This window comes from Paramormyrops kingsleyae, chromosome 4 (genome assembly GCF_048594095.1).
Source record: "Paramormyrops kingsleyae isolate MSU_618 chromosome 4, PKINGS_0.4, whole genome shotgun sequence".
NCBI lineage: Eukaryota > Metazoa > Chordata > Actinopteri > Osteoglossiformes > Mormyridae > Paramormyrops > Paramormyrops kingsleyae.
In genome coordinates, this window is record NC_132800.1 from 23,885,216 (window position 1) to 23,910,844 (window position 25,629).

Here is a 25,629-nt window from a genome sequence, read left to right on the forward strand (position 1 = left end):
TATTGCAAGCATACCTACTACTGTAGGTTGTGTGGTAGGGAAGCTATTGGAATTACAAGACGAAGAGTACATCGGCGATGAACACTGGCGCACTGAATCCCTCTAGGCTGAAAGCATTTGCAGGCGTCAACAGCAAATTTTAAAAAATGCGCCGTTTCACAAGGCGCTCATTGTAGTAGCAATACCACTGAATTTGGTGCCAAATGAATAATTATATATATGTATATATATATATACACACACACACACACACACAGTTGATCATTTTAAAACACGCATGTTGTCCTCATTGCCGATTTTAAATCCAATCTGAATGTAAGATTTTACAAAATACGATATATGTTTCTATTATAAGAAAGAATATGCAGATTAAAGCCATAAATGCATACAGACACCAAATATCGCGCTGAGGTCAAAACCGAGACAAGCAGTTTATTCATTTGAGAGGCATATCTAGCAGCAGCCAGCAGATTAAGGGATCCGGCCGCCTTTCAGTTCATCCTAAAATACAAGCCGGGGGCTGGATGAGCGCGGCCGGGCGGGAAGTGACGCAGCCGCAGCACAGGCTGCGAGCCGCGGCGGAGGAGCGGGGCAGATGCGGTCCTGACACCAGCCCGTGGCACAGCCCACCAGCACCGGGGACAAATACATACATCTTACATCCAACATGTTTCACTACCATTATGTTACGCAGCAGCAGCTTGCGGGCTTCGACAATTACAAGGTAAAACGGAAATATTATATGTAATTTTTTTTGTTAGATTATTTCTGCCCCGTAAGTAATTATTTCTGGGTGCTGAAAGGACCACGCAGCTCAGACTGCTGAATGGTGTAATTGTAGCTATTGCTTCGGATTATGCAATTAACATTCAGAGCACATATGAACAGATATGAAACAAACGCCTGTTAACGTTTATTATCATTTATGGATATTAAGCTTGTACATTTAGGTAGCTTGTGCTCCGCGTCCGAGCAGATCGTACAATGCACTCCGGGGGTATTTTTTTCTATTCTTATATTTTTTATTAATATATTAATTTCCTAGCTGTGATATAACGATTCACGGTGAACTATAAATACATGTCTATTCTGAACAGTAGTAAACTGATTTACGAACAATGAAATATATGTTTATCTTAAAGGCATTAGTTAACCACGAACGAAAGCCTTCATAAAGTAGACAAATTTTTTTAAATGAAATCATATTTAAAAATGCAAGCTTGATGACGGTGGTTTATGTCAGATTTTGCGTTTCAAAGTTGCGGTTTCTTGATGAAAATGCTCCGGGCGGTTAGGCGACGTCTCCCCACCAGAAGCGCCTCTGATACTCCGGAGACTCCTTCATTTTCCCGTACGATCAATACCGATGTTTTTAAACATTTAAAAACATTTATTTTGGCCTTGTATCGGAAATTTCATATTATCCACTTAAAATGCAATAGCATTGAAATGATGAAATCTTAATTGGAGGAATGCTGCTGATTTTATAGTCGTTTGGATACTTTGTCATCCTCTGCAGCCCGCTTTGCATTTCAAAGCCTTTACTGATCCGGACTGTAATTTCGATTTTTCCCATTGGTTGGATATTTTATTGATACAATATCTGATGGACGTTATTTATGAGAGCAGAGTATTTATAACTCTTTGTTTTCTTGATCTGCTGTCTGTCACCTTCCTTAATTTCCTCCGCTGATGCCATTAATCAACGCTTATGTCTCCAGAAATACCTTTTCTTCCTATTGAGCTCCGTACTGTTTCGCCGTATACTGTAAGGGAACGGTGCCCCGTTTCTGATCCACCTTTGGCCCAGGTCATCTATTCCTTTTGAAAAGCATTTATTTTTCCACTTGCTTTCACTATTTTAAGTCTCCCATTGTCGGAACCCTACTATAAGTGTGGATGACACTGGTTTAATTTATAACCTGGCTGCAGCGATTGCTGCCTCATGACCAGACTGTTCGGTACACTCTCACTCTCAAATGCTGGCGCTGAACCGTACACCTGACATTAAACTAATATGCTCCGTGTCGTTTAAATAGCGTTAAACCGGCAACAATTTTTAAGGTTTTCACTTAGATCAGAGCTTTCATCCCATTTTTAGGGAATTGTCATTGACCCCGTGGCATATAAACGCTGACATACATTCAGTGCTGTCCACTGTTTGTTCAGCGTGGACAATGATGCAGCATCAGTTTGCTTTGAATGTATGCTGTTCAGGCATGTTTGAATGGTAAACAGGCTGAGGGACCGGGCTGGGCGTTCAGAGCTGGGGGGGGGGGGTTTGGTATGGGGGCTTTATTTGGTTAAGGGAGTGGAGTCGGGGTAAATCAAACGGCGCTGAGGAAAGGAATGAAAAGAGGATGAGAACGCGGAGGAAGACAGAGCCGGTCTCAGGTCTTGGGGCCTGGGTCAGGTGTCGGGGTTTGGGGTTCGGTCTGTTTCCGTCTGCGAGGAAGACATCAAGCCAGCCGGATGTGGTGAGGAGTTAGGGGCTGGTCACCGCTCCCTGGGGGGTTGGGATCTTTATTCATAGGCTGTCCTAAGCTATAGCCGAGGGACAACTGACCGGCTGCTTACGTGAGCAGCACCTGAGCGTGTCAGCCTAGGGCCCCAAGATAAGTTAATCTCCCACACTCGCGTCGCACAAAATGCAAAGTAGCGTGAACGTCTGACTTACGGGCAGCTCATACTCACAAGCAGACTGCCATATAGAATACTATATAAAACATTTTGGTTAAACACAATGGTTCATAGTGAACGCACGCACTACTTTTTGATGCTCGTGAAAACATTTGGCAGCTGCAACAATTTGTTGGCTCAAGGTATAGTGCAGTACCCTATGTGATTATTTTTACTATTACTGTATAGTTATTATTTATTTTTATAATCTCCGGTATTATTATTTTTCTATTCATAACTTTATCTACAAATTCGACTTAGGAACGGATCTCGTCCGTAACCTCGGGCCTGCCTGTATTAGAATTGAGTGCACTACATTAAATGTGAATTATCATAAAGAATGTACAGTACAGTGTAATTGTTCCCTCCTGAAGGTTCTCCAAAGCTAGCGTTTGTTTTCTGGTTCTGTTTCAGTACAGTGCAGTGGACACCAACCCGCTTTCAGTGTATGTCATGCAGCATCTGTGGAACAAGCTGGTCAAGGTGGGTGAGTCAGAGTCTTCATGTCCACCTTCAGCTAATAATTACTGGCGATTGTAATTCAACACGCTCAGTTAATGCTGAGATAATGACACGCCGAGAGGTTTACTGCCGCAGGTAAGTGTGAAGCTGTCTGGCCACCCCTGGGGAGACCCCTCCCAAAAAAAGAGGGCACTGCATTGTGTTACCAGTGTTTTATGGCACTGCAGCAGTGAGCTATCAGAGTAAACGCGGGGAGATACTGGGCTGTTCCAGTTGCCAACAGTAGAAGAACTGCTGCGTGAAAATAAATGAAATGTTTGAGAAAGTGCCCAAAAAACTAAAATAAAAGCTATATGACAACACTATTTCAACTGAATTAAGTTCACTCTTGTGTTTTTCATAAGAAATATGAAAAAGATGAGAATATTCATTTTCGCTGTGAATCAAATTTTAATATCTTGAGATCCATTTCATGACATTTTTTTTCCATTTGTAGTAATTACAAACTATCTACCTTTAAATCTGAAAGACTTGCCAAAATATTAATTCCTCATTATAGATTTCTGTGGAGTAATTTTTCTACACTAAATGCTATCTTTCTCTTCTTCATCCCTGCTGTTCCTGATCATTTTTGAAGTATGTCTCTTCCTGAGTTGTCTTTAACACGCTTGTTTCAGTATTTCATTTAATTCTTGGAGGCAAATCTCATTTCCCTGGTGCAGTGTGTCTGTATTGTGACATTGTCGTTGTTACTTGTTCATTCTTATTACATCACCTATTTGTTTATTCTTGTTAATAAGAATAAACACGTGTTGAAAGAGTCAGTCCTGCTCGTTTTATTCACACCTAAACATCATTTTAAATTTTTTCTATTGTTTAAACTTCATTTTTTTTGGCTTTTAGTTTAGTAAGAGTTCTCCTTCTAACCTGTAGGTCAGTGGGTGACCCTGATCTGTGACTGTTGAAGGGATGTGGTCGGTATGGCTTTGGTCCCCGTCGTATCATTCGGGGCCTTCCATGCTGGTGGATGGGAGCCGAAGAATCATTCTGGAAAGTTCCACTCCCATCAGAATAGATATGAATAACATGTCGCTCAGGACGGCTTTGCACTTATTGACATTCGCATCGCTCTCCGAGCGTTAAGTGGACCAAAGGCAGGCCAGGGAAAAGCACTTTAGTGTAAAGGAGCTGCAAGAACACCTTCACTTAGGCAACTCCTGGCACATTCTCTACATGTTTAAGAGCAGTCAGTGTGACCCTATGACTTGTTTTTCCGCTGCTCTGCTGAACACTGCCTGCATTCCGTGCTGCAGTTGCTTTTTCAGGTGCAATAAGGAGTTTACGCACTGCAACCAGATCGTGGTATCTCTCTTTGTGACATTCTCGCGTGACTGAAACGCATGTCTCAGTGAGTACACGTGTCAATCTGAGACACTCTTATGTTTTGTCTTGTATCTCATACTGATGCATGAACATCAGCAGACACCTGACATTCTTTTTTTGCCAAATTATCCTTTTTTAATGACAACTTTAGTCCGGCCGTATAGCTAAAGAATCACCCCTCTTCGAAGTCTTTGAGATCACTTCAAGTCATGGTGCTCAAAATAATGGGGATAATGTGCTTGCCCAGAAGATTTTATACGACCCCTGTGCATGATGGGATATTAAGCATGATGGCATATTAAGAATGGCGGCATATTAACTGCTTAATTATCTCAGGATCGGCACCTCCATCATTTCGCCATCATTTACTCGCAAAGATCTTCATCTTGGCCGTAGCTTTTTGGAAAGGCTCATCTCCTTAGTGCATCACATGGCACGTACGTATGGCACTTGTAGAGGGCTCCGTGTTCCACACCGCGATACACTGTCTTCTTGTCCAGTTGAAGCCCACTGAAACGACTGAACGGTGCAATTTTGAGTTTCAGCAAATACAGACGCTCCTCTACTTACGAACTTTCAACTTACGAACTTTCAGACATACGAACGAAGACGACTGTAAGGCCAAATTGTGTTCCTTGGGCTCCCGTTTCCTGTCCGCAACATCAATTTTTTTTTTCTGCGCGCCAATTCCGCCTAGTACGACCTCTGTCCGCTACTCCCGCTGCGCAGCAGTGTAGTGAACGTACTCCCAGCATCCTAGTTCTTTGTAGTTGCGTATACCCTTAAAATGATGTTGAATAACGACTTACGAACATTTCAAGTTACGAACAGCCGTTCAGAACGTATCTCATTCGTAAGTAGAGGAGCGTCTGCACTGCACATGGGAGAGACACTTTAGGGGCACATTTTCAATCACACACTGGCTTTTTTGAGGACATTTGCAGGCTTTAGGGCAGATTTTCGTTCACCCTGGACTTCACTCTAGTCTTTGCTGTAGTCTCCTTGGAGTGTTACCTGTCAGAAAGGCAGCTGTAAAGCTATTCAGCTGCTCTATTAATAATAAAGCCAGAGGAGAGGGCAGCACGCTTCATTAGGCTGCCTTTCCCTTGTTTATCTTGGCTTGTAAGGGACTGTATCCAAAGCATAAGACTTGTAAGGTGCCTTATGTAAAGCACAATTGCAATATGAATAGTAAGTAATCGAAACGATAACGCAGGTGAATGTTTCCTGTAAACAAATGGCCGTTTCAAGGTCTGTGATCCAGTTTCACTTTTTTGCTGAATAGATATAGGTCTAATTTCAGCATGCCGTCAAATAGCTAGGCCACACGTGATGTTCTTTTTGTCTCTCCCAGCAAACAATGGCTTTGTCTCTGCGGCTGCTCCCCAGAGTGGACTTGTCATTTTTTTTCTTGCCCGAGTGTGTGTAATATGTGTAGAAAACAGCACCAGAAGAAAAACAGAAAACAGAACCTTTGCATAATACTGCTTTCTATAGTCGTTTTTTTTTATTATTATTTTCTCATGACACACGTGTGTTTTCAAGTCAAATAAAGAGTAGATGCTTTAAAACTACAGACCAAATTTGTGCCATAATCCACAATACTAAATTTAGGTCCATATAAGCTTATTTGTGCACTCAGTAACCTTAAACTAACCTCATTTCCAGCGCCGTACAGAGGTTGTGTGGTGCTTGTGGCAGGGTCTGGGTTAGCGCCACCCCGCCTCCCGCCCCCAGCCGCCCCCGGACCCCTGGCGCGACGCTTCGCTGACGTACTGCGTGTGCCTTGTCTTGCAGGCAGTGCCTCTGTGGGTCGCTCCCAACCTATTAACATTCAGCGGATTCCTGCTCATTTTAATGAACTACCTCCTGTTGTCCTTCTATGACTGGGATTACATGGCCTCAGGTAACCTCCACAGGGGTCCACAAGCCCCCCCACCGCCGTCTGCTATATGGGCTAGATCACCTGTCTGATAATCCACACCAGCACCCGGACATGTTTATCTGAATTTATATATGTGTGTATACTGTGTGTATAAAGCACCAAGTATTCATTCTGTCCAGAAAGACACGAGAGGAAAAAAGATCATTTTATCTGACTGTTTTTTTCTGGGTGCTTCCTGGGATTGGCTCCAGGCCCACTGTGTCCGAAAATGGATAGATGCATATTTATATATGAACTTGTAAATGTTATAACATTTAGTGGTATGTCTGCACATATTTTTAAAGAAGTAATTGAGTGTGCTCTCAATGCCGCTGTGCAGGTAACAGCTCCCAGCATGTCCCAAACTGGGTTTGGACTGTGTCCGGCCTGGCCACGTTCTCGGCATATGCCCTGGGTAAGTGTGAGAGGGCTGTGGGTGTGGCTTGGGTGGGCGTGGCTTTAGTTAAGAGGGAGGGGTAAGTGTGAGGGGTGTGGCTTGGGTGGGCGTGGTTTTAGTTAAGAGAGAGGGGTAAGCATGAGGGGTGTGGCTTGGGTGGGAGTGGTTTTAGTTAAGAGGGAGGGGTAAGTGTGAGGGGTGTGGCTTGGGTAGGTGTGGCTTTTGGTTAAGGGGGAGGGGTAAGTGTGAGAGGGGTGTGGTTTATGTGGGTGTGGCTTTGGTTAAGAGGGAGGGGTACGTGTGAGAGGGGTGTGGTTTATGTGGGTGTGGCTTTGGTTAAGAGGGAGGGGAAAGTGTGAGAGGGGTGTGGGTGTGGCATGAGGTGAGTGTGGTTTTATTTAAGAGGGAGGGAGGGGCGAGTGTGGGTGAATGCAGCTAGTTAAGAGGCAGGATGTCAGCCATTTTTTTATTTAGGAAGAAGAAAGGTCTTGGGGGGCTGGTTATAAGTGAGAGGGGGAGAGTAACAGGATGAGTGGTGGGTCTCCTTAAAGAGGTGAGGGGAGAGTAACAGGATGAGTGGTGGGTCTCCTTAAAGAGGTGAGGGGGAAGTAACAGGATGAGTGCTGGGTCTCCTTAAAGAGGTGAGGGGAGGAGTAACAGGATGAGTGCTGGGTCTCCTTAAAGAGGTGAGGGGAGGAGTAACAGGATGAGTGCTGGGTCTCCTTAAAGAGGTGAGGGGAGGAGTAACAGGATGAGTGGTGGGTCTCCTTAAAGAGGTGAGGTGGAGAGTAACAGGATGAGTGGTGGGTCTCCTTAAAGAGGTGAGGGGGAGAGTAACAGGATGAGTGCTGGGTCTCCTTAAAGAGATGAGGGGAGGAGTAACAGGATGAGTGCTGGGTCTCCTTAAAGAGGTGAGGGGGAGAGTAACAGGATGAGTGCTGGGTCTCCTTAAAGAGGTGAGGGGGAGAGTAACAGGATGAGTGCTGGGTCTCCTTAAAGAGGTGAGGGGGAGAGTAACAGGATGAGTGCTGGGTCTCCTTAAAGAGGTGAGGGGGAGAGTAACAGGATGAGTGGTGGGTCTCCTTAAAGAGGTGAGGGGAGGAGTAACAGGATGAGTGCTGGGTCTCCTTAAAGAGGTGAGGGGAGGAGTAACAGGATGAGTGGTGGGTCTCCTTAAAGAGGTGAGGGGCAGAGTAACAGGATGAGTGCTGGGTCTCCTTAAAGAGGTGAGGGGAGGAGTAACAGGATGAATGCTGGGTCTCCTTAAAGAGGTGAGGGGGAGAGTAACAGGATGAGTGGTGGGTCTCCTTAAAGAGGTGAGGGGAGGAGTAACAGGATGAGTGCTGGGTCTCCTTAAAGAGGTGAGGGGAGGAGTAACAGGATGAGTGCTGGGTCTCCTTAAAGAAGTGAGGGGAGAGTAACAGGATGAGTGCTGGGTCTCCTTAAAGAGGTGAGGGGGAGAGTAACAGGGTGAGTGGTGGGTCTCCTTAAAGAGGTGAGGGGGAGAGTAACAGGATGAGTGCTGGGTCTCCTTAAAGAGGTGAGGGGCAGAGTAACAGGATGAGTGCTGGGTCTCCTTAAAGAGGTGAGGGGGAGAGTAACAGGATGAGTGCTGGGTCTCCTTAAAGAGGTGAGGGGGGAGTAACAGGATGAGTGCTGGGTCTCCTTAAAGAGGTGAGGGGGAGAGTAACAGGATGAGTGCTGGGTCTCCTTAAAGAGGTGAGGGGAGGAGTAACAGGATGAGTGCTGGGTCTCCTTAAAGAGGTGAGGGGGAGAGTAACAGGATGAGTGGTGAGTCTCCTTAAAGAGGTGAGGGGGAGAGTAACAGGATGAGTGCTGGGTCTCCTTAAAGAGGTGAGGGGAGGAGTAACAGGATGAGTGCTGGGTCTCCTTAAAGAGGTGAGGGGGAGAGTAACAGGATGAGTGCTGGGTCTCCTTAAAGAGGTGAGGGGAGGAGTAACAGGATGAGTGCTGGGTCTCCTTAAAGAGGTGAGGGGGAGAGTAACAGGATGAGTGCTGGGTCTCCTTAAAGAGGTGAGGGGGAGAGTAACAGGATGAGTGCTGGGTCTCCTTAAAGAGGTGAGGGGAGGAGTAACAGGATGAGTGCTGGGTCTCCTTAAAGAGGTGAGGGGGAGAGTAACAGCCATGGAAAAATTGAGACCACAGCACAATATTTGTTTCACTCATTTCTCAATTTATGGCTGTGTGTCTGTGAATAGTATATATTTTTTTGCAAAATGCAGCCTCATTAATGCAGTTTCTCATTAATGAAGGGCTTCTTCCTTGCTTCATGGAACTCAGTCCTGCTTCTAGGAGCCTGATACAAACTGTCCTAGCAGTGCACTTCACACCTGCATTTAATGTTTCCCCTTCCTTTTGAAGCTCACTTGATGTCATCCTTCTATTAATGAGGAACTGATAAGTTGACAGTCATCGCTGGCATTAGAATGTCACATCTGCCCTTTACCTGACTGTTTTCTGGTCGTTCTCAGTGTCTCCTGCTTCACCTTGTTCTTGTGTACTGCTGTTTTAGAAATGTTGAACCTGGAAGCAGCCTGCTGTTCAAGGTAGCCTTCTGCTAGCAGGACCAGGATTAAACCAGGATTTAAAAATGCAGATTTGTTTACAAATATAGAGTGGTCTCTTATTTTTTTCCATGGCTGTACTTTGGCATGAGGAATTATTTGACATAATTTGAGATTAATGAAAAAATGTATCTTTTATTTTATCTCCTCTCTATATGTAATATTATAATGTGCTGACCATTAAGAGGCTGTGCTACATCTGCTATTCATACCATCTGCATATACTGTGAGATGTACTGATAGACTAACCTTCAGCAAGTATATCTATCCTGAGCTTGTTTGAAGGTTGAAACTGTCTATTTATAATGGCAAAGATACTACATGGGCTTGACTTGGACTGTCGTTGTGATGCCCCACAGACTCCATTGACGGGAAGCACGCTCGCCGCACGCAGTCCTCCAGCCCTCTAGGGGAGCTCTTTGACCATGGTCTGGACAGCTGGGCCACCTCCATTTTCAGCTTGTCATTCTTCTCAGTGTTCGGCTTGTGCAAGGCCAGGGCTGTCTCAGCCTACACCCTCTACTGCATCCTGTGCATCGTCCTGGTCACATTTGTGCTCTCTCACTGGGAGAAGTACAACACTGGAGTCCTGTTCCTGCCCTGGGGATATGACTTCAGTCAAGTGGTCAGTACTGGAATCCTGTCACTGCGCTGGTGAGATAAAAAATGTACTGAGGAATAACACTGGTCGATTGGCTTTACGATTCAATAGCAAGCATAGGCTATCAAAACCTTTGCAGTGCCCTCAGACTGGAAAAGTATGTTGTACAATGTGCAATATAAAATTTCGACGAACAATTTCTAGCATGGCAAGGATTCATCACAAAGGCCATTAAAATCCCTCACCTGAACAGCATGGTAATCATTGCGCTAAATGCATTTTGTTTAAAAAAAATCTGACGAAATGGAATAATGCCTTGCAATTATTAGTGTAAAATGATCAGTAATTCTGCATTTTATTAGATATGCTTTCTTTGGAAGTGCTCACTCTTTCATACACTACATCTGAGTGTGTTCCTCACGCTATCCTGGGTCTGGCTGAACGGACAGGGCCTGGGCTATGTGACAGTATCAACACTGACGCTCGGGGGATATTGAATGGAGCTAGTGTGTGCTGGTCTTTTCTCCTCCAATAAGCTTTCAGTATTTCTCAACAGTGCTTCCTAAGTTGGCTGGATGCTGCGTAATATTGAGCAGCCTTGACAGTAAAGTCCTAATGGCAGATTTTTATAAAATGAAGGTGGAGAAACTGGTGAAGTTCTGTTTCTTGGGGCTTGGTGTAGTGACAGTATATTTTGGAGGTCTTCTTTCTTCATCTTTTTCACGAAGAATCAAAGAGAGCCCTACAACGTACACAGGACAGCATCGGTATCTAGTCTGTAAACAGGATGTCAGGATGGTGTTCTGTATAGTCACAGAATTCAGCTTAAAGGCATTTAGTGCTTCTACTGTATGCCTGCTAGGGGTCTTGTTTGAACGCTGCTTATTTGGTCCCTTTTACAACTTTAAGGAGCAGAGTGAAACATCAAATGATGCAAGCGGAATACTGCATTGAGGAGCCGGTTTAGTCTTTAGTTGGTCTTTGTATATTCATGATATGTATATGCTGTGGAGCTGGTCCTGTAAAAGACCTGAATTGCTGGGAGAGTTCAGCAGACACATCTGAACCGGTTCGGTCACTGCGGCGATTGGAGGAATCAGGTACTTCAGTGCCTGGCTTGTTTGAACAAGTCCTTCTCAGTCTAGAGTTAAATTTATGAGATTATACATATTACCCGCCAATCGGTTCACTGTGTCACCCAGCAGATTGACTCTCGGCAAAACAGCCGGTGGTGTCGGTCTGAATCTCTAAATGACGGCACAGTTCAGCAGTGATGTAATGGATCCACCAACATATTATGGTCTGGTACAGATGCTTTTTCAAGCAAACGTTACAGTTCGTTATAGTGGGAACAGCCACGGATCCTGTTTGCTAACTGAGTAGGGATCTAGTGACGTATTATTTTTTTTAAATCGTTTTGTATGCCAAAAAGTAAAAAATCTTCAACTTTAAAATTCAGCGGCAGGAATTAGGGAAGTTTTCTGCAAGGCAGGCTATTTATATACAGCATGTATAGGTTGCCCTAGTTGACAAAATGGGGGAGGGGGGCAGTTCTCCAGTCGGAATAGATGGGCGCACCGCGGGGGGGTTTCTTCATCCATCTCGGCCCCCTCGATGCAGGAAAAACAGCTTCTTGGCTTGTAACACGCCTCTGGGAGCGGGGGACACAGAAGCACGCGGGGCTCAGCCGCCGGTAATTCGCGCGGTTTGTCATCTCGCTTCAGTCTCGAAAAAGGAGGGAAGGTAGATAAGGCGTGGCGCCGGACCTCCTCCGACCTCAGCCGTGTTTGTGATCCTGACGCCGCGTTCTATCAGACATCGGTGTGCAGGAATTCACGCGCATGACGATTGCTATATATTGCAGACTATATATTTAGCGCTGTGCTTGACAAGTACGTTGTTCTATGAGGTAAACTCATGGAATAGTACAAAAGAAAGAAGAGACTTTAGTTAAATTTCCAGCTCGCTTTTGTAAAATACACATACAATGGTAGTAGTGTTATTCTGTGTTCAATTTCACAGAAAAGTCCTTAGTGATATTACACCTGCTTAGGCACCTTCAGGGTATAATTCAATCTGCAGCCAAGCTTCTCTCTTTGTACCCAGGCGTGTTTTATGGAATTTCGAAAGCAGAGAGCGTGAGTCATCTCTTGTGGAACAAATTGCTGCCACAGGAAGGCAATTTTCTATTGGCTGGGGAATCTCAGCGTGCCTGTCCCGATCTGTTGCTGGATCTTGGCACTGGGGGGTGATTCTCTCCTTCTCCCGCAAAGTCTGCGTGTGATACGGAGTACGACTTGGCAGGGGCGTAGAGGGGGAAAAGTGGCACGTCAGCTGTCTTCTCGAGTGCACGGTGGACGGTCTAGCCTAGGCGGCTCCCTTTCATTGCCTCAGCATAGCTTGGCTCCTTCCTCTTCCTCCTCGTCAGCAGTATCAGAGTGAAAGTGTGCAGCCTTTTGCAGTTACGCAGTTCGTTATGAACCCAAACCTGCTGGCTGCGAGTAAGCCTCACTCACACGACCCCTTTACTGCAATAGCAGAGGAATACCATTTCAATAACGTTTCCTGGCTAAAAATCCTTCAGCTTTGAGTCCTTTTTTTGTTAGCAGTATAAATGATCTTTATACTATACTTGCCAGCTGACCTTAAATGCTAAAATATGCGCCGGTAAGATGCATGTGATGCTCTGTGAAATCTGTTTTCTCCTCCTGTAGACAATGACAGCGGTGTATCTGCTGACGGCAGTATTGGGAGTCGAAGTCTGGTATCAGCCCGTGGCCTTCGGTTATTTCTTTACGGATATTCTAATCGCCGTGGCGATCGGTAAGTGTCCCAAGCCTAAGTGTCACGTGGATCACGAGTCTGTCCCAAAGCGCTGTCCTGCTCATCCCACTCCCCACCTCACCCCTCTGTCTGCCTCACTTTATTATTGTGCTACAATTAAAAGGATTTGTTAGGCTGTTGTGCACTTACTAGATGCAGCACAAATTACTCTATTCCCCCGCTAACAATTATTTGTTCTAGGAATGTTTACCGAACGTTACGAATAAGGTATGGAAACGTTCATGGTGTCCAGTATTTCCGATGTTTAGCCCACTACTGCAATTAAGACTAATAATATAAAAACAACGGAAAGCATGCTAGAGTATTGAGTAACACTGTCACTTTAATCCTTGGAGGTCAGGGATTCAAGGCTGGATGGCATCTGTTCAGTATACGCATGTCGCACTTTTACCGGATAATATGTTATTATAAAACAATGCTTTTCAACATTATTCGCGTTAAAAGGATATTCAGGTAATAATGTTATTGTGCTGACATCGACAGAACCTTTGTTAAAATGTAAAACATGCAAATTAACATTACAGTAAGAACGTTCTCTGCCAACTTTGAGAAGACCCTCACATACCATTAGCTAAAGTTCTGGGAACGTTCCCTGTTAGCTGGGACACTGTACTGGCAGCTGCTAGTACAGTGGGATGCAGTTTTTTTTGGGAACTATGGCTCTGATGCGGGATTTGATGTATTCCAGTTCATAGGTAGAAAGTTCAGGTCCAGAAAGAACAAATCCAGACCGTGGTTTTGTTTCAACCAACCAGTTGAGTTCTCTGTGACTGTGACTCTTTATGCTCAACTGATTGGTTGAAACAAAACCTTGATCTAGATTTGTACTTTCTCGATGTGAATTTTCCACCTCTGCTCCAGTTCATGTACCTTAATTTAGGGACAGGGGTGTACACTTAATGTTTCACTAGGGTTAAAGCTTAAACATGTCCCCACATTGTGTGTCACGCCTCTGCTAATGAGGTGTAACCAGATAATGAGGGAGTTTTTTTTTGCTGCGCTTGAAGGTTACCACACCAAATAGCCAGTGATTTGGTGCTGGTAATATATTTTTTATGCTTAGCAAGGTCTAATATGACAGATGATTGAAATTCCATGTTCTGGAACCTTTTGTCCTGTTCATTCCAGTGACATCACAAAGGGTTGACTACTTTGCATAGAGTCATTAGCACTCATTTATCTTGTAAGCCTCATACTTGACTGGCCATTAAAGTGATGATGTCTTAATATGCTTATTCACTGTGTCAGAATGCTCAGTGATTTGGGATTCTTTTCGTTTTTTATGTAATTATTACAGACATTCATCTTCCAACTGCTTTTGTGCGACTGGGACATGTGAGACTGTCTATCACAGGCAGCACAGGGTACAAGGCTGAGGTTCACCATGGACAAGATGCACATACACACATTTGTAATTCAGATGCACCAAGTAGTGAAACAGTATGTCAGGGTTCCCCAGTTCTGGTCCTGGAGGGCCAGCCTGCTCAGACACACCTTACTCTGCTCACCAGCTAATTACCAGGCTTAGTATGTGTGTCTGAGTAGAGAAATCTGCACACTGTGTTGCAGTCTGGCCCTCCAAGACCGGAACTGCAGAACGCTCATGTATGCTAAAGGACAGAGGATGGTAAGCAGAGTTCCCAGATAAAACGTGGAGCATTCAAGATTCAAGGACTTTATCGTCACTTAGCAAGCACAACGAAATTGCAATTGTGTCAGCCTCAAATGGTACTTTACATCTAAAACACAATACAAAGAATAAGGTGTAAAAATATAAAAGAATTGTACTGTAAAGGTACAAATTCTGAGTAATAAATGCAATTTACAGGTGATATATAAATATAACTAATCACCGGGCTGCAAAAAGATATCGACAGCAGTACTGCAGTAAGGGTGCGTTACAGGTACAGGATGAAAGTGAGTTAGTGGTGTTGGTTGACGTGTGGTTAATATAACATACTGCGTATAATTGGTGACGACATAGTAGTGCACATACTCCAATAGCAGCAGCACACGGGGAGAGCGTGCAAATCCACACAGGCAGAGCAGAGGTGGGATTCGAACCCACAACCCTGGAAGTGCAAGGAGATGCTACACACCTAGCCGTGATGCCAGCAATTATTTAAAAATAAGTTACGCAAAATGGTGATGATATCTCCGATATGTATCAGATGCAGGGGACATAAAGGTGACCTGGATTTTAACAACATGGTGGTTTTACCACTCTTATTGGAGGGGGGAGGGGGCACACTTCACTGGGTAGCACTGATGCTTTGCATCCCCCAGGGTTAAATTGTAGCCCCTTTCTGTGTGCGCAGTCTGCATGGGTCCCCTTTAGGCATTTGAGACCTGCAAGTCTGCATGGGTCCCCTTTAGGCATTCGAGACCTGCAAGTCTGCATGGGTCCCCTTTAGGCATTCGAGACCTGCAGTCCAAAGGCATGCAGTTAGCTGAGCTGTCATGTTTGAATCGTCCACAATGCCATGCATTGGACTGACATCCCATCCTGGGTGTCCCCGGTCTTGTGGTATCAGATACGTTTTTGAAAGATAACGGTATCAGGTACCGTTATATTTGTACTCTTCATTTTATCGGTCACGTGTGGCTGTGTCACAGTAATTAACGTCAAGCTGCCCTTTTGCCACTAGTCTAGCCCCTACTGTTCCCTGTGACCTGCTTCTAAACATCATTGCTCTCTCCATTTCCCGCAAGGATGACTGTGACATCATTTAAACATTAAAAAATGATGGAAATGCAAGCATCTAAGGAAAACGGGGAACCGACGGGTAGAGATGAGTGAAAGTAGGCCTTGACGAATGGCTTTGTTTTGGTGCTGACTAAGTGTTAGCTCGACCACACCCTGTGTTTCCATGGATGTGTCTCCTCTAGGCACAGAGGAAAACCGGCCAGTTAAAGAAAAGCTCTGTTATAGCCACCTGCTTTAGACGGGTTGAGGCTTGTCGGGATTTAGTTAGCTAGCTACGAAGACTGTCAGTGATAATCCAGTGGTTGAAGTTAAATTGTTATACATTATCCACACTTTTAAATTTATTAAGCAGACGCTTTTTCCCAAAGCAATAGGCAGTGAGGATGAGAGAGTCCCTGGAGCAGTTGGGGTTAAGGGGCTTCCTCAAGGGATGCAGTGGCGACATCACTGTGTCAGGCATGGGATTTGAACCAGTGAGCACCTGATCCTGGGAGTGGTGTCCTAACCCTGCAATTATCACTGCTAGTAAAACAAGTAAAGAAGACTACTGCTTTTTATTTAACCCTCTTGTTATATCAGTTGCTTTTTTGTGATAAACTTAATTTACCTAAATGCAGTGCCTAAATTCAGATAATCATGGCCAGCTAGTTAGTCTCCATATTTTAATATTTCGGATAACATCCACTAATAGGGCTAAATCACGATGGTTTTTTTCATCACGGATTCCTCGGTTATACAAATAGTGTTGTGAGAATAGGGCACCAGAGTGTCATGGTCCTATTGCCCCCGTCTCTGGCATATTTTGTCATAGTCATTAGTATCTCGGCAGGAAAAATTTCCAACCATAATTAAAGTAATTTTTAAATCAATGGATCTAAGATGACCAGGTAAACTGACAAGTGAAAACTGCATTTCATTGTCAAGATCAAAAAGCTCAGGATTCCATTCGGAAAACAATCGAAGACCAGGTCAGTTACATTAATGGGCACCAGAGGGCGCCACTTATCAATAATCATGAAATGGCCTGAAGCACCCTTTTGTTTCGTTGGCCACATACATGCTGGTAATGGCAGTAATAATCCTTTCTTCTGCTTCAGCGTGTGATGGCAGAGTGTCATATGGCTGAGTCACATGTGTGATTTAAACTGCAGTAGAGAATAAACATCTTTGCGGTTTGCCGAGGGCCTCAAAATCCTTAAATCCTAAATGGATCATTGACAAGCATAGTGTGGTGACCCGTATCAAATAAATGCAGGACCATAACCAGCTATGATGGCACCGAGCCCTGGACCTTGCTAATATTTTTAAGGGCTAAAAATAAAATTTCAAGCTAAGTATTCACCAGAATAGAAAGAATCAGCAGTTGAAAATGTCTGCGAGCCAAGTGAATTAATTCAGTTTGAATGTGTCATTAATAGTGTCTGATGTGTGTGTGTGTGTGTGTGAGAGAGAGATAGAGATAGAGAGAGAGAGCGAGCGAGCGCTAGCATTCAGTATCAGCATGACAGAGGATGCCATTATGTGTAAAAAATGTTCCAGAACTGCAACCCGCTCTGGCATTTGGAGTAAAGATAATTATATGAAGCATGTTAAATATAAGCTTAGGCTGGGCTACTCTGGCCATGGTAAAGCTTGGATTTCTTTCACATTACGCGCTATGGGCTAGATTAGGCTAACTAACATTCCACACAACGTCATTAATAAATAATAATAATAAACAGCTTATGAAGGGGACAGTAGAACCATTTCAAAGGCAAATTTGGATATGAAAACAAGTGTATTTGATGTTAGCTTGTAATGGTGTGTTAATATCAAGCGTTATTGATACTAGTCTATGGCATAGACCTAAATTCAATCAGCTAGGGACACTGTAGGGTTAGTAGAGTATATTTTTGCTTCTTGCTCTGGCAAGGTCATCCAGGGTAAACTGTTTATGTTTAAAACTACTCTTACTCTTGGCACATGCAGGATGTATGGTGTATTTTTCAGAATTAGTATTCTTCAGATTGTCAACACCAATAAAAATGTGTTTGACGAGTTCCCCCCACCCCACCCGGCCCTGGACCCGGACCCGGACCTAGACCTCACTCTTTTCCAAACCCAGGCTATGTCCCTGACTCCATTCTAATATATACTGCATAAATATATGCATTTTCCTCCCTGAACTGTCAGCTCTACACACCTCACTGACTCTGTAAGCCAGTTACCCAGATTGATGGGTATTTAAATGTTAATACATGACAGGGCACGTTTATTTTCAGCTTTCTTTATCAGAATAATACCTGATTGTTTGGCTTTTATGATAAAATTATTAATTATTAGGCAACAGAATAGAACTGAATACGGCTGATGTGGGCATTTCTGTGGACCGTCATCTGGCCTTCCCACTGCTGAAGATTGATATATGAGGACATAAACGTCTTATGATGAGCCAGTGTTTTTCTGCTTCACGGTTTCTATCTCAGCTCCTGCATGTCAATGCTCATAATCATTTCACGGAGACCTTTCACTCCCATAATGACTTGCACAAGCCATCTCTTTATGTGGGAATATGATGACATTGATTTTGCCCATTGGTCTGTATGGGCTGATGCTGCTTGACGGCACTTGATGTCCTTTCAAGAAAACAACAAATTAATTTTTATATGGTGCACTTTCACATCATTACATTATTTGCAGTGATCTTCGTGCTGATCATCTCGACGGTTTCGTTTAGGGTCACTCCCAAGCCTACCGGAAGAGCCTGTATGCAGTGATGTGTGTCGTGCCGGTTTATTTGAGACTGGTCACTTGAGTTGAGTATATTGTGTTCTTTAGAAGAAGGAATTCACATGATTAGGTGTGAAGGAGCATAAACACTGACAGTGGGGATTGGAGAGGATGATTGGGAGTTATGGGTCTGTCCGTCCGTGCGTGCGTGCATATTTATAAAATCACCGACACCCCTAGTTTGAGAGAGACTGTGGTTCAGGTGCTGTTTCTGTGAAAAGGAAGACTTGTGCTACATATGAATTAATCATAGACATAAACATTCATTATTAAAGAAAGGGAAAGTGAAGTAAGCGTACAGCAATAATGATCTGTTTGCTTTGTGTGCATGACTTCTGTTTTTTTTTTTTTCATTCAGATTTATGGAATAGAAAATAAGCCGCGCAGGAGGGAGGGAGGGAGAGAGAGAGAGAGGGGGGAAACGGCAGGAAAGGAACGAAGGGAGGCAGTCACATGGACAATCAGGAAGCGAGGCTCAGAAACCAAGCAAGGCAGCTTCTTTTAATGGTCACATGAAAGGAAGCTTAAGCATCAGCATCCAATCACAGAGAGTGTTGAGAAAAGGAAGAACTTTTGGCAGAGATATTAAAAAGGAAGAATAATGCATGTGAACAGAGCAGGCATACATGTGTGATTTCGGGTGATGTGCCGATAGACAAGACAACTGTGTGATTTATCAAAGAAGTGAAGATGCGACCTTTCAGGACTATAATGAGGGATATTGTGGGCTGTAACATTGTCTTATTGTCATCGTGTAACAGTGTTTGCTGTGATAAGGGCCGGCTTGGTCCCAGAATCAGCACTGAGTGTTTTTTTAGAGGATGTCTCTCTCTCCAGGGTGCATTGCCTTCCTGTCCCTGCCGCAGACTCTCTACAACATTTACAAGTGAGTGGCGTCTCTCACACTGACGGTCAGAAGCCATAGTCACACTCCAGATGCTTCAAAGATGTTTTTATCCAATCAGAGTTAAGAAGATCATTAGAGCCCCTCTCAGGTAACCAATCAGTAACCATGGGGCTGTCACAATCAGGATGATGATATAATGTTTTACAAATGGACCCCTGGACACATTATGCCTTTAATAATCATTAGAGGGTTTTTACCTGTGAAGTGTTCCTGTTCTGCCTGTAGGGGGCACCGCGATGGCACCCTGCAGAGGAGCTCCCTGTACGAAGGCCTCCTCCCGCTTCTCTCTCCCTGCCTCCTGTTCGCCTTGCTCACCACCTGGGCCCTCTCCTCGCCCAGTGACGTGCTGGCACAGCACCCCCGCACCTTCCTGTGGATGACGGGCGTGGCCTTTTCCAACGTGTCTGTAAGATGCTCTTCCTCTCCCTTTTTCCTGCCTGTTTCTATGTCGCTAACACTTACCAGTGTCGCTAACACTTACCAGTGTAAGGGTACTGATGCAGTGGGCACTGTATGCCAGTAGCACATTTTTTTTTACCTTTACCTGTTGAATATTAGTCTTATGTCAGTGTTTCCCAATCCGGTCCTCGGGGACCCACAGCCGGTCCACGTTTTTGCTCCCTCCCAGCTCCATACCATACAGTCCACGTTATTGCTCTTGGAGCTGGGAGGGAGCAAAAACGTGGACCGCCTGTGGGTCCCCGAGGACTGGATTGGGAAACACCGCTCTACATAACAGGATGTGAGTCAGTTTCAGTTTATTGTGAGTTGATGGGGGTTACAGAAGGCTCTCTGCTCTCCCCCCCCACGCCTTGCCTGCCGTTACAGTGCAGGCTGATCATCTGCCAGATGACTAACACCCGGTCTGAAGCTCTGCACTGGCTGCTCCTGCCTCTGGCTGTCATGGTGGGGGCCATCCTCTCCGGGCTCCTGGCCAACGGCGAGTTCCTGGGGCTCCTGGCCTTTAGCACCCTGGTGACGCTGGCACACCTGCACTACGGGCTCTGTGTGGTGAGTGTCCTCTTGTGCCCGCTCTGTGTGGTGAGTGTCCTCTTGTGCCCGCTCTGTGCGGTGAGTGTCCTCTTGTGCTCGCGCTGTGTGGTGAGTGTCCTCTTGTGCTCGCGCTGTGTGGTGAGTGTCCTCTTGTGCCCGCTCTGTGCGGTGAGTGTCCTCTTGTGCCCGCTCTGTGCGGTGAGTGTCCTCTTGTGCCCGCTCTGTGTGGTGAGTGTCCTCTTGTGCTCGTGCTGTGTGGTGAGTGTCCTCTTGTGCTCGTGCTGTGTGGTGAGTGTCCTCTTGTGCTCGCGCTGTGTGGTGAGTGTCCTCTTGTGCCCGCTCTGTGTGGTGAGTGTCCTCTTGTGCCCGCTCTGTGTGGTGAGTGTCCTCTTGTGCCCGCTCTGTGCGGTGAGTGTCCTCTTGTGCCCGCGCTGTATGATGAGTGTCCTCTTGTGCCCGCTCTGTGCGGTGAGTGTCCTCTTGTGCCCGCTCTGTGCGGTGAGTGTCCTCTTGTGCCCGCTCTGTGCGGTGAGTGTCCTCTTGTGCCCGCTCTGTGCGGTGAGTGTCCTCTTGTGCCCGCTCTGTGCGGTGAGTGTCCTCTTGTGCCCGCTCTGTGCGGTGAGTGTCCTCTTGTGCCCGCTCTGTGCGGTGAGTGTCCTCTTGTGCCCGCTCTGTGTGGTGAGTGTCCTCTTGTGCCCGCTCTGTGCGGTGAGTGTCCTCTTGTGCCCGCTCTGTGTGGTGAGTGTCCTCTTGTGCCCGCTCTGTGCGGTGAGTGTCCTCTTGTGCCCGCGCTGTGTGGTGAGTGTCCTCTTGTGCCCGCTCTGTGTGGTGAGTGTCCTCTTGTGCTCGCTCTGTGTGGTGAGTGTCCTCTTGTGCCCGCTCTGTGTGGTGAGTGTCCTCTTGTGCTCGCTCTGTGTGGTGAGTGTCCTCTTCTGTCAAAAGTGGGCGTGGAAGGGGGAGTGGGATTAGGGGGCAATAATGAAAAAAAAATGGGCATGGCTCTTTTTGTACCTCCGTTGTAAATTGTATTGACGCTCAATAAAAAAAAAATATAAAAAAAGTGGGCGTGGCAGATCTGCCTGAATGTAGACGAGAGTTGGGAATAGAATAGTGTCGTTTGTGATACAGAAACAGACAAGCGATGGTAAAGTCTTTCAGGACAGGTATTTGGAGGCCTACAGAGGTATAAAGTCTCAGATCATATATCTGAAAACCTTTCCTTAACGTAGCTTGAAGTAGGTGTCATGGCTCAGTGCTTGTATTTCTTCAGGGGAACTTCTGTTGTACCATAAGATGTGATGCTTCACCAGGTTAATGTGCCCTTGGGACAGGAGGAAGCAGATGGCTGCACTGCCTGAGCATTTCCTGTGGCTGTGTTCCTTAAGCCCAGTCTGTGCCCCCTCCCCAATCTGAATCTGGCCGCTTCCATGTGCTCTATTTCGCAGCCACATTCGTACCAAGAATACGTTAAGGAAACGGTTGCCTAGGCATCCATGCTTGAACCTGATTGGCTCCAGAGGCTGTGACGACAGAGGATGATGCAAGGCCTGACCTGACAGTCAGAAGTGAATGATAGAATGTCAGGATTAATTTCTGCCTGATGCATCTTTACGCATAACATTTCTGTTCCAAGCTCTGAAAAAAATTCATATCTGTCTTCTCTCTTCCCTGTTTTTTTTTTCTCCAGGGAAAACAGCTGAGTGACCATCTGAATATTTACATATTCTCCCTGGACAAGAAGCACCAGCAGTAGCGCAGGACCCCGTGCCGCTGACTGTCCAGACTGGACCTGTCCAACGGTGCAGCCGAGGAGCCAATCAGAGGAGACAATCAGAGGCAGAGACACGCACTGCCCGAGAAAAGCATTAGAGCCCCTCTCAGGTAACCAATCAGGAGGAGGGATAGCTGCAGAAATGCCCTCTGGGAATTATGTGATGTAATATCATACTGGCAGCAAATCTGGCATTACAGGTGGACCTGTGGTTAAGGGCCATGGCACACGGTCACATGGTCATGGAGCAAAGGTCGCAACCATAGCAACCCAAGAAATTCCAAGAAAAGTCTCCTTTTAAGGGTGTGGGGGGAAAAAAAACTGCTTCATTTTAATTCACCACAATACTATGCTGTGGAATCATGATAGTTTAAAGGTTTCTACTGTTTGCTGTGTATGAACTGGACTGTAATAGAATGTGTTTGAGTGTAGACTGAAATTGTGCAGATTGGTGTATTACTTTAAAGACAACATATTTAATCCTAGCAGACAGTGTTTGCATACAGTTTTCCCAAAATTCTCCTGTAGTCAACATGAAAATGGGTCATATTAACGAGAATTTGAACTTGAATTTGATTTTTTTACGTATTCCATTCTCATATGACAAGCTTTGAAGTTTTAAGATGTACTCTGCAAAACAAAAAAGGTATAAGAACATATAGGCGTTGGAAGTGATTTGTTTTTCTCCAGTATCATATTTTCTCATAGGAAGAAATTACTGACAATTTAATAATGCAAACTGTTAGCAATGAAGGGATAAAGTATGGAAACATGACCTACAATAGTGAACAGGGGTTTTCATCAACCCTGGTGCAGTTTATTGCCCTTTGCAGAAATGCAAGTGCAGCTTGGTATTCCAGCCTCACGGAACACAAGGGGTAGCAGGGACCCCCGCAGGAGGGTGGACCATTTTGACAGGGACACTCTACACTGCATTTCTACACGTCATACGGTTTCCAGAGGTCTGTGGCTGGCCCAGCAGTTACAGGTTTAGCCCAGAACCTGACTATGCTTCTTAGCTTGTTTTGTTAGGCATTAATCTCATGAAAATCTGTAAATATGTCAGCGTCACTGAGCGTCTCTGAAACGCAGTGCTGACCTCACTGCGGATGCTTTTAATCTTTGTCAGGATGAATCCTTGTGTTTTTTATATAATGATTCTTGCAGCTTTGTCTCTTAAATGGATAGAAAAGTACTACTTTTCCTTTTTAAGGGGGTTAGGGAGGCACTGTGCCATGATACATAAACACCCAAAGGGAGATCAGTATAGCAGACTGCTCCCTCTGGAACAAAATGCAGTGCATTTTACTCTACACTAATACCTCTGGATCAGAGAACAAGGACACTGGATGCTCGCAAGCTTCCAGCTTTTCGAAAATGTTGGAATCGCATCGCCAGTGATTCTTGCTTTATTCTGTTGATGACATCAAAGCACTGGATGTGAACTGGGACAGTTTCTTATAATATACTAACGAATGAGATGCTCTGAATGGAATAAATCAAAGCACATTGTTCTAAATGTTGAATGATTCTGAATGTATCGAAGGTTTAATGATGCATAATGTTAGTTCTTAAAAAATGAATCATATTAAAGTATTTATTGTTAGATTTTGTTTTAGACCAGTTTGGATATAGTATGCATATGAACTTTCTCATGTTTTAATGTATGCACTATTTGTTCCTAGTATGTCTCACTTTTTGGTTCCATAAATACCTAATGGTAAATTTGTATAAATATTGCATTTCTAAAGAGTTGCCATTTTCTTGAGTCAAATTTTATTTGTAGGGTGATTTGTGCAACTCCCCTGCATGTGGTTATTCCTGGAAAAACAACTCTGTGTAAAAGAGCAAAACTTCAGACTTCAGGTTGTGGTCAGCAGATGATCACTGCAGTTCCTGCTAGGAGCTGGACATCAGGAAGCCGTTTCATGTTTGGACTTTAGATGTTAAATTAATTACAGAAGTTTCTTTGCTCGGAATACAAAATAAAAATTTAGATTTGTGTTAATGGAGAATGAAGCTCAATAAATTAATGAGAATTGAGGTTTGGTGACTGTACTGCTTATTTGGACAGTTCCGTTGTGAGTCGATTCCTGCCCCACAGTCTGAGTGTGGAGTTTGCATGATCTCTTCGTGTTCGTCTGGCTTTTCTTCACAGTCTAGATCAGTGTTCCCCAGCCCAAGACAGTCCATGTTTTTGCTCCCATCCAGTTCCCGGTAGCAAAAATGTAGACTGTCCGGGGGTGTGCGAGGCCCGGGTTGAGAAACACTGGTCTGGATAGATAGAAAGATACACTTGAAAAGCAGATGCTTGGCTTGTATACTTAAAGATTAGATTCTGTAACATTTTAATAATTCCAATAACTTATAAAATCAGCATGAGAAAATGGACACGTTGCATTTGTAAGTCCATGCCTTAATCCCCCTGTAATTGTTTATTGAATAAACAAAGTTTCCAGTGTAACATACTGATGCAGTGGGCACTGTATGCCAGTATGACATTTTTTGAGCTTTGCCTGTTGAATATTAGTCTACGCCAGTGTTTCCCAACCCTCGGGGACCCCCAGGGTACCAGGAAGTGATCTGGGAGGGAGCGAAAACATGGACCGACTGTAGGATCCTGAGGACCGGATTGGGAAACACTGTTCTAAGTAAAAGGATGTGACAGTTTCAGTTTAGTGTGAATTGAAGGGGGTTATGGAAGGGGCCCCAGGTCCCCAGTTACAGTGCAGGCTGATCATCTGTCAGGTGACTAACACCTGGTTTAGGCCTGGTACCCTGTCCATAATGTTCCCCTTTTCTGTCCATTATTTAAAGTGATTCCACCATTTAATGGTCACTGAAATGTGAAATGGAGAAGCTCCTGTTTATGTTAAAATCAAACAAATGAGAAGTTAGATTTTAGATGTTGTGCATCACCGTTGAGCGCTTCTCCAGTTGAGCGCTTCTCCAGTTGAGCGCCATGCTAAGTGCTAGAACAGCACTTATGGTTGGCGGGTGTTACAATGAAGTTTTTACTTCAAGATTTACCTTTACAGTATGTTGCAATGCGCTTGTGATTTTCTCATCTTGCAAACGTTTTCCCTCTACCTGTGAACTTTGAATCGGCGCGATTCTCTCATTTGCCTTAAACTCAACGCTGCCTTCATGCCTTCTGACACTGGTGGGCTAATTAGCCACATGCTGCGTTATTTCAGAGAAGGTGGAGTTCAGAGAAGCACACATTTAAGATGTCCTAAATTCACTCAAGACAGCATGGGAATTTTAACTTTAAACCTTCCCGTATTTCTGGCATATGGCCTAAATTTACTACCATGAGAAAATGGCTAGCTTTATCCCCTTACGTTAGCTGAGGTTGACTATAACAAAGGATACCTTGGTTACTACTCATCTAACATATTAATAGAAAGCCAAATGACATTTCAAAGGAAATGAACACAAACCATTCGTGTAAACAGACACTTCATATTGTAAAATGAATTCAAAGCAAAATAATTAACAGAATACAGAAAAAAAAAGAGCAAAATAAGAAAATAGGAAAGGCAACATTTAGCACCTAACATAAAGCATAATACTGTGACGTAACAATACTGCAAATGAGGTTTCT

General features: G+C 44.6%; 1 protein-coding gene across 1 annotated transcript; it reads left to right on the forward strand.

Moving 5' to 3' along the window:
• The first annotated feature begins 515 nt into the window (after positions 1 to 515).
• LOC111860060 (ethanolaminephosphotransferase 1-like) lies at positions 516 to 24,486 on the forward strand. The gene is made up of 10 exons (XM_023843388.2): positions 516 to 724; positions 3,094 to 3,162; positions 6,322 to 6,430; positions 6,789 to 6,863; positions 9,790 to 10,055; positions 12,746 to 12,854; positions 19,189 to 19,237; positions 19,484 to 19,664; positions 20,087 to 20,269; positions 21,939 to 24,486. Exons 1-10 carry the CDS (start codon positions 668 to 670, stop codon positions 22,002 to 22,004), a joined length of 1,164 nt encoding a protein of 387 aa, XP_023699156.1. The 5' UTR covers positions 516 to 667; the 3' UTR covers positions 22,005 to 24,486.
• Positions 24,487 to 25,629: the final 1,143 nt, after the last annotated feature.

Bases quoted from the DNA above. Each gene is read 5' to 3' on its own strand.
- LOC111860060 (XM_023843388.2), top strand. From the start codon at position 668: ATGTTTCACTACCATTATGTTACGCAGCAGCAGCTTGCGGGCTTCGAC. The intron at 6,431-6,788 runs GTAACCTCCACA...GCCGCTGTGCAG, and splicing joins CTGGGATTACATGGCCTCAG to GTAACAGCTCCCAGCATGTC. The intron at 20,270-21,938 runs GTGAGTGTCCTC...TTTTTTCTCCAG, and splicing joins TGCACTACGGGCTCTGTGTG to GGAAAACAGCTGAGTGACCA.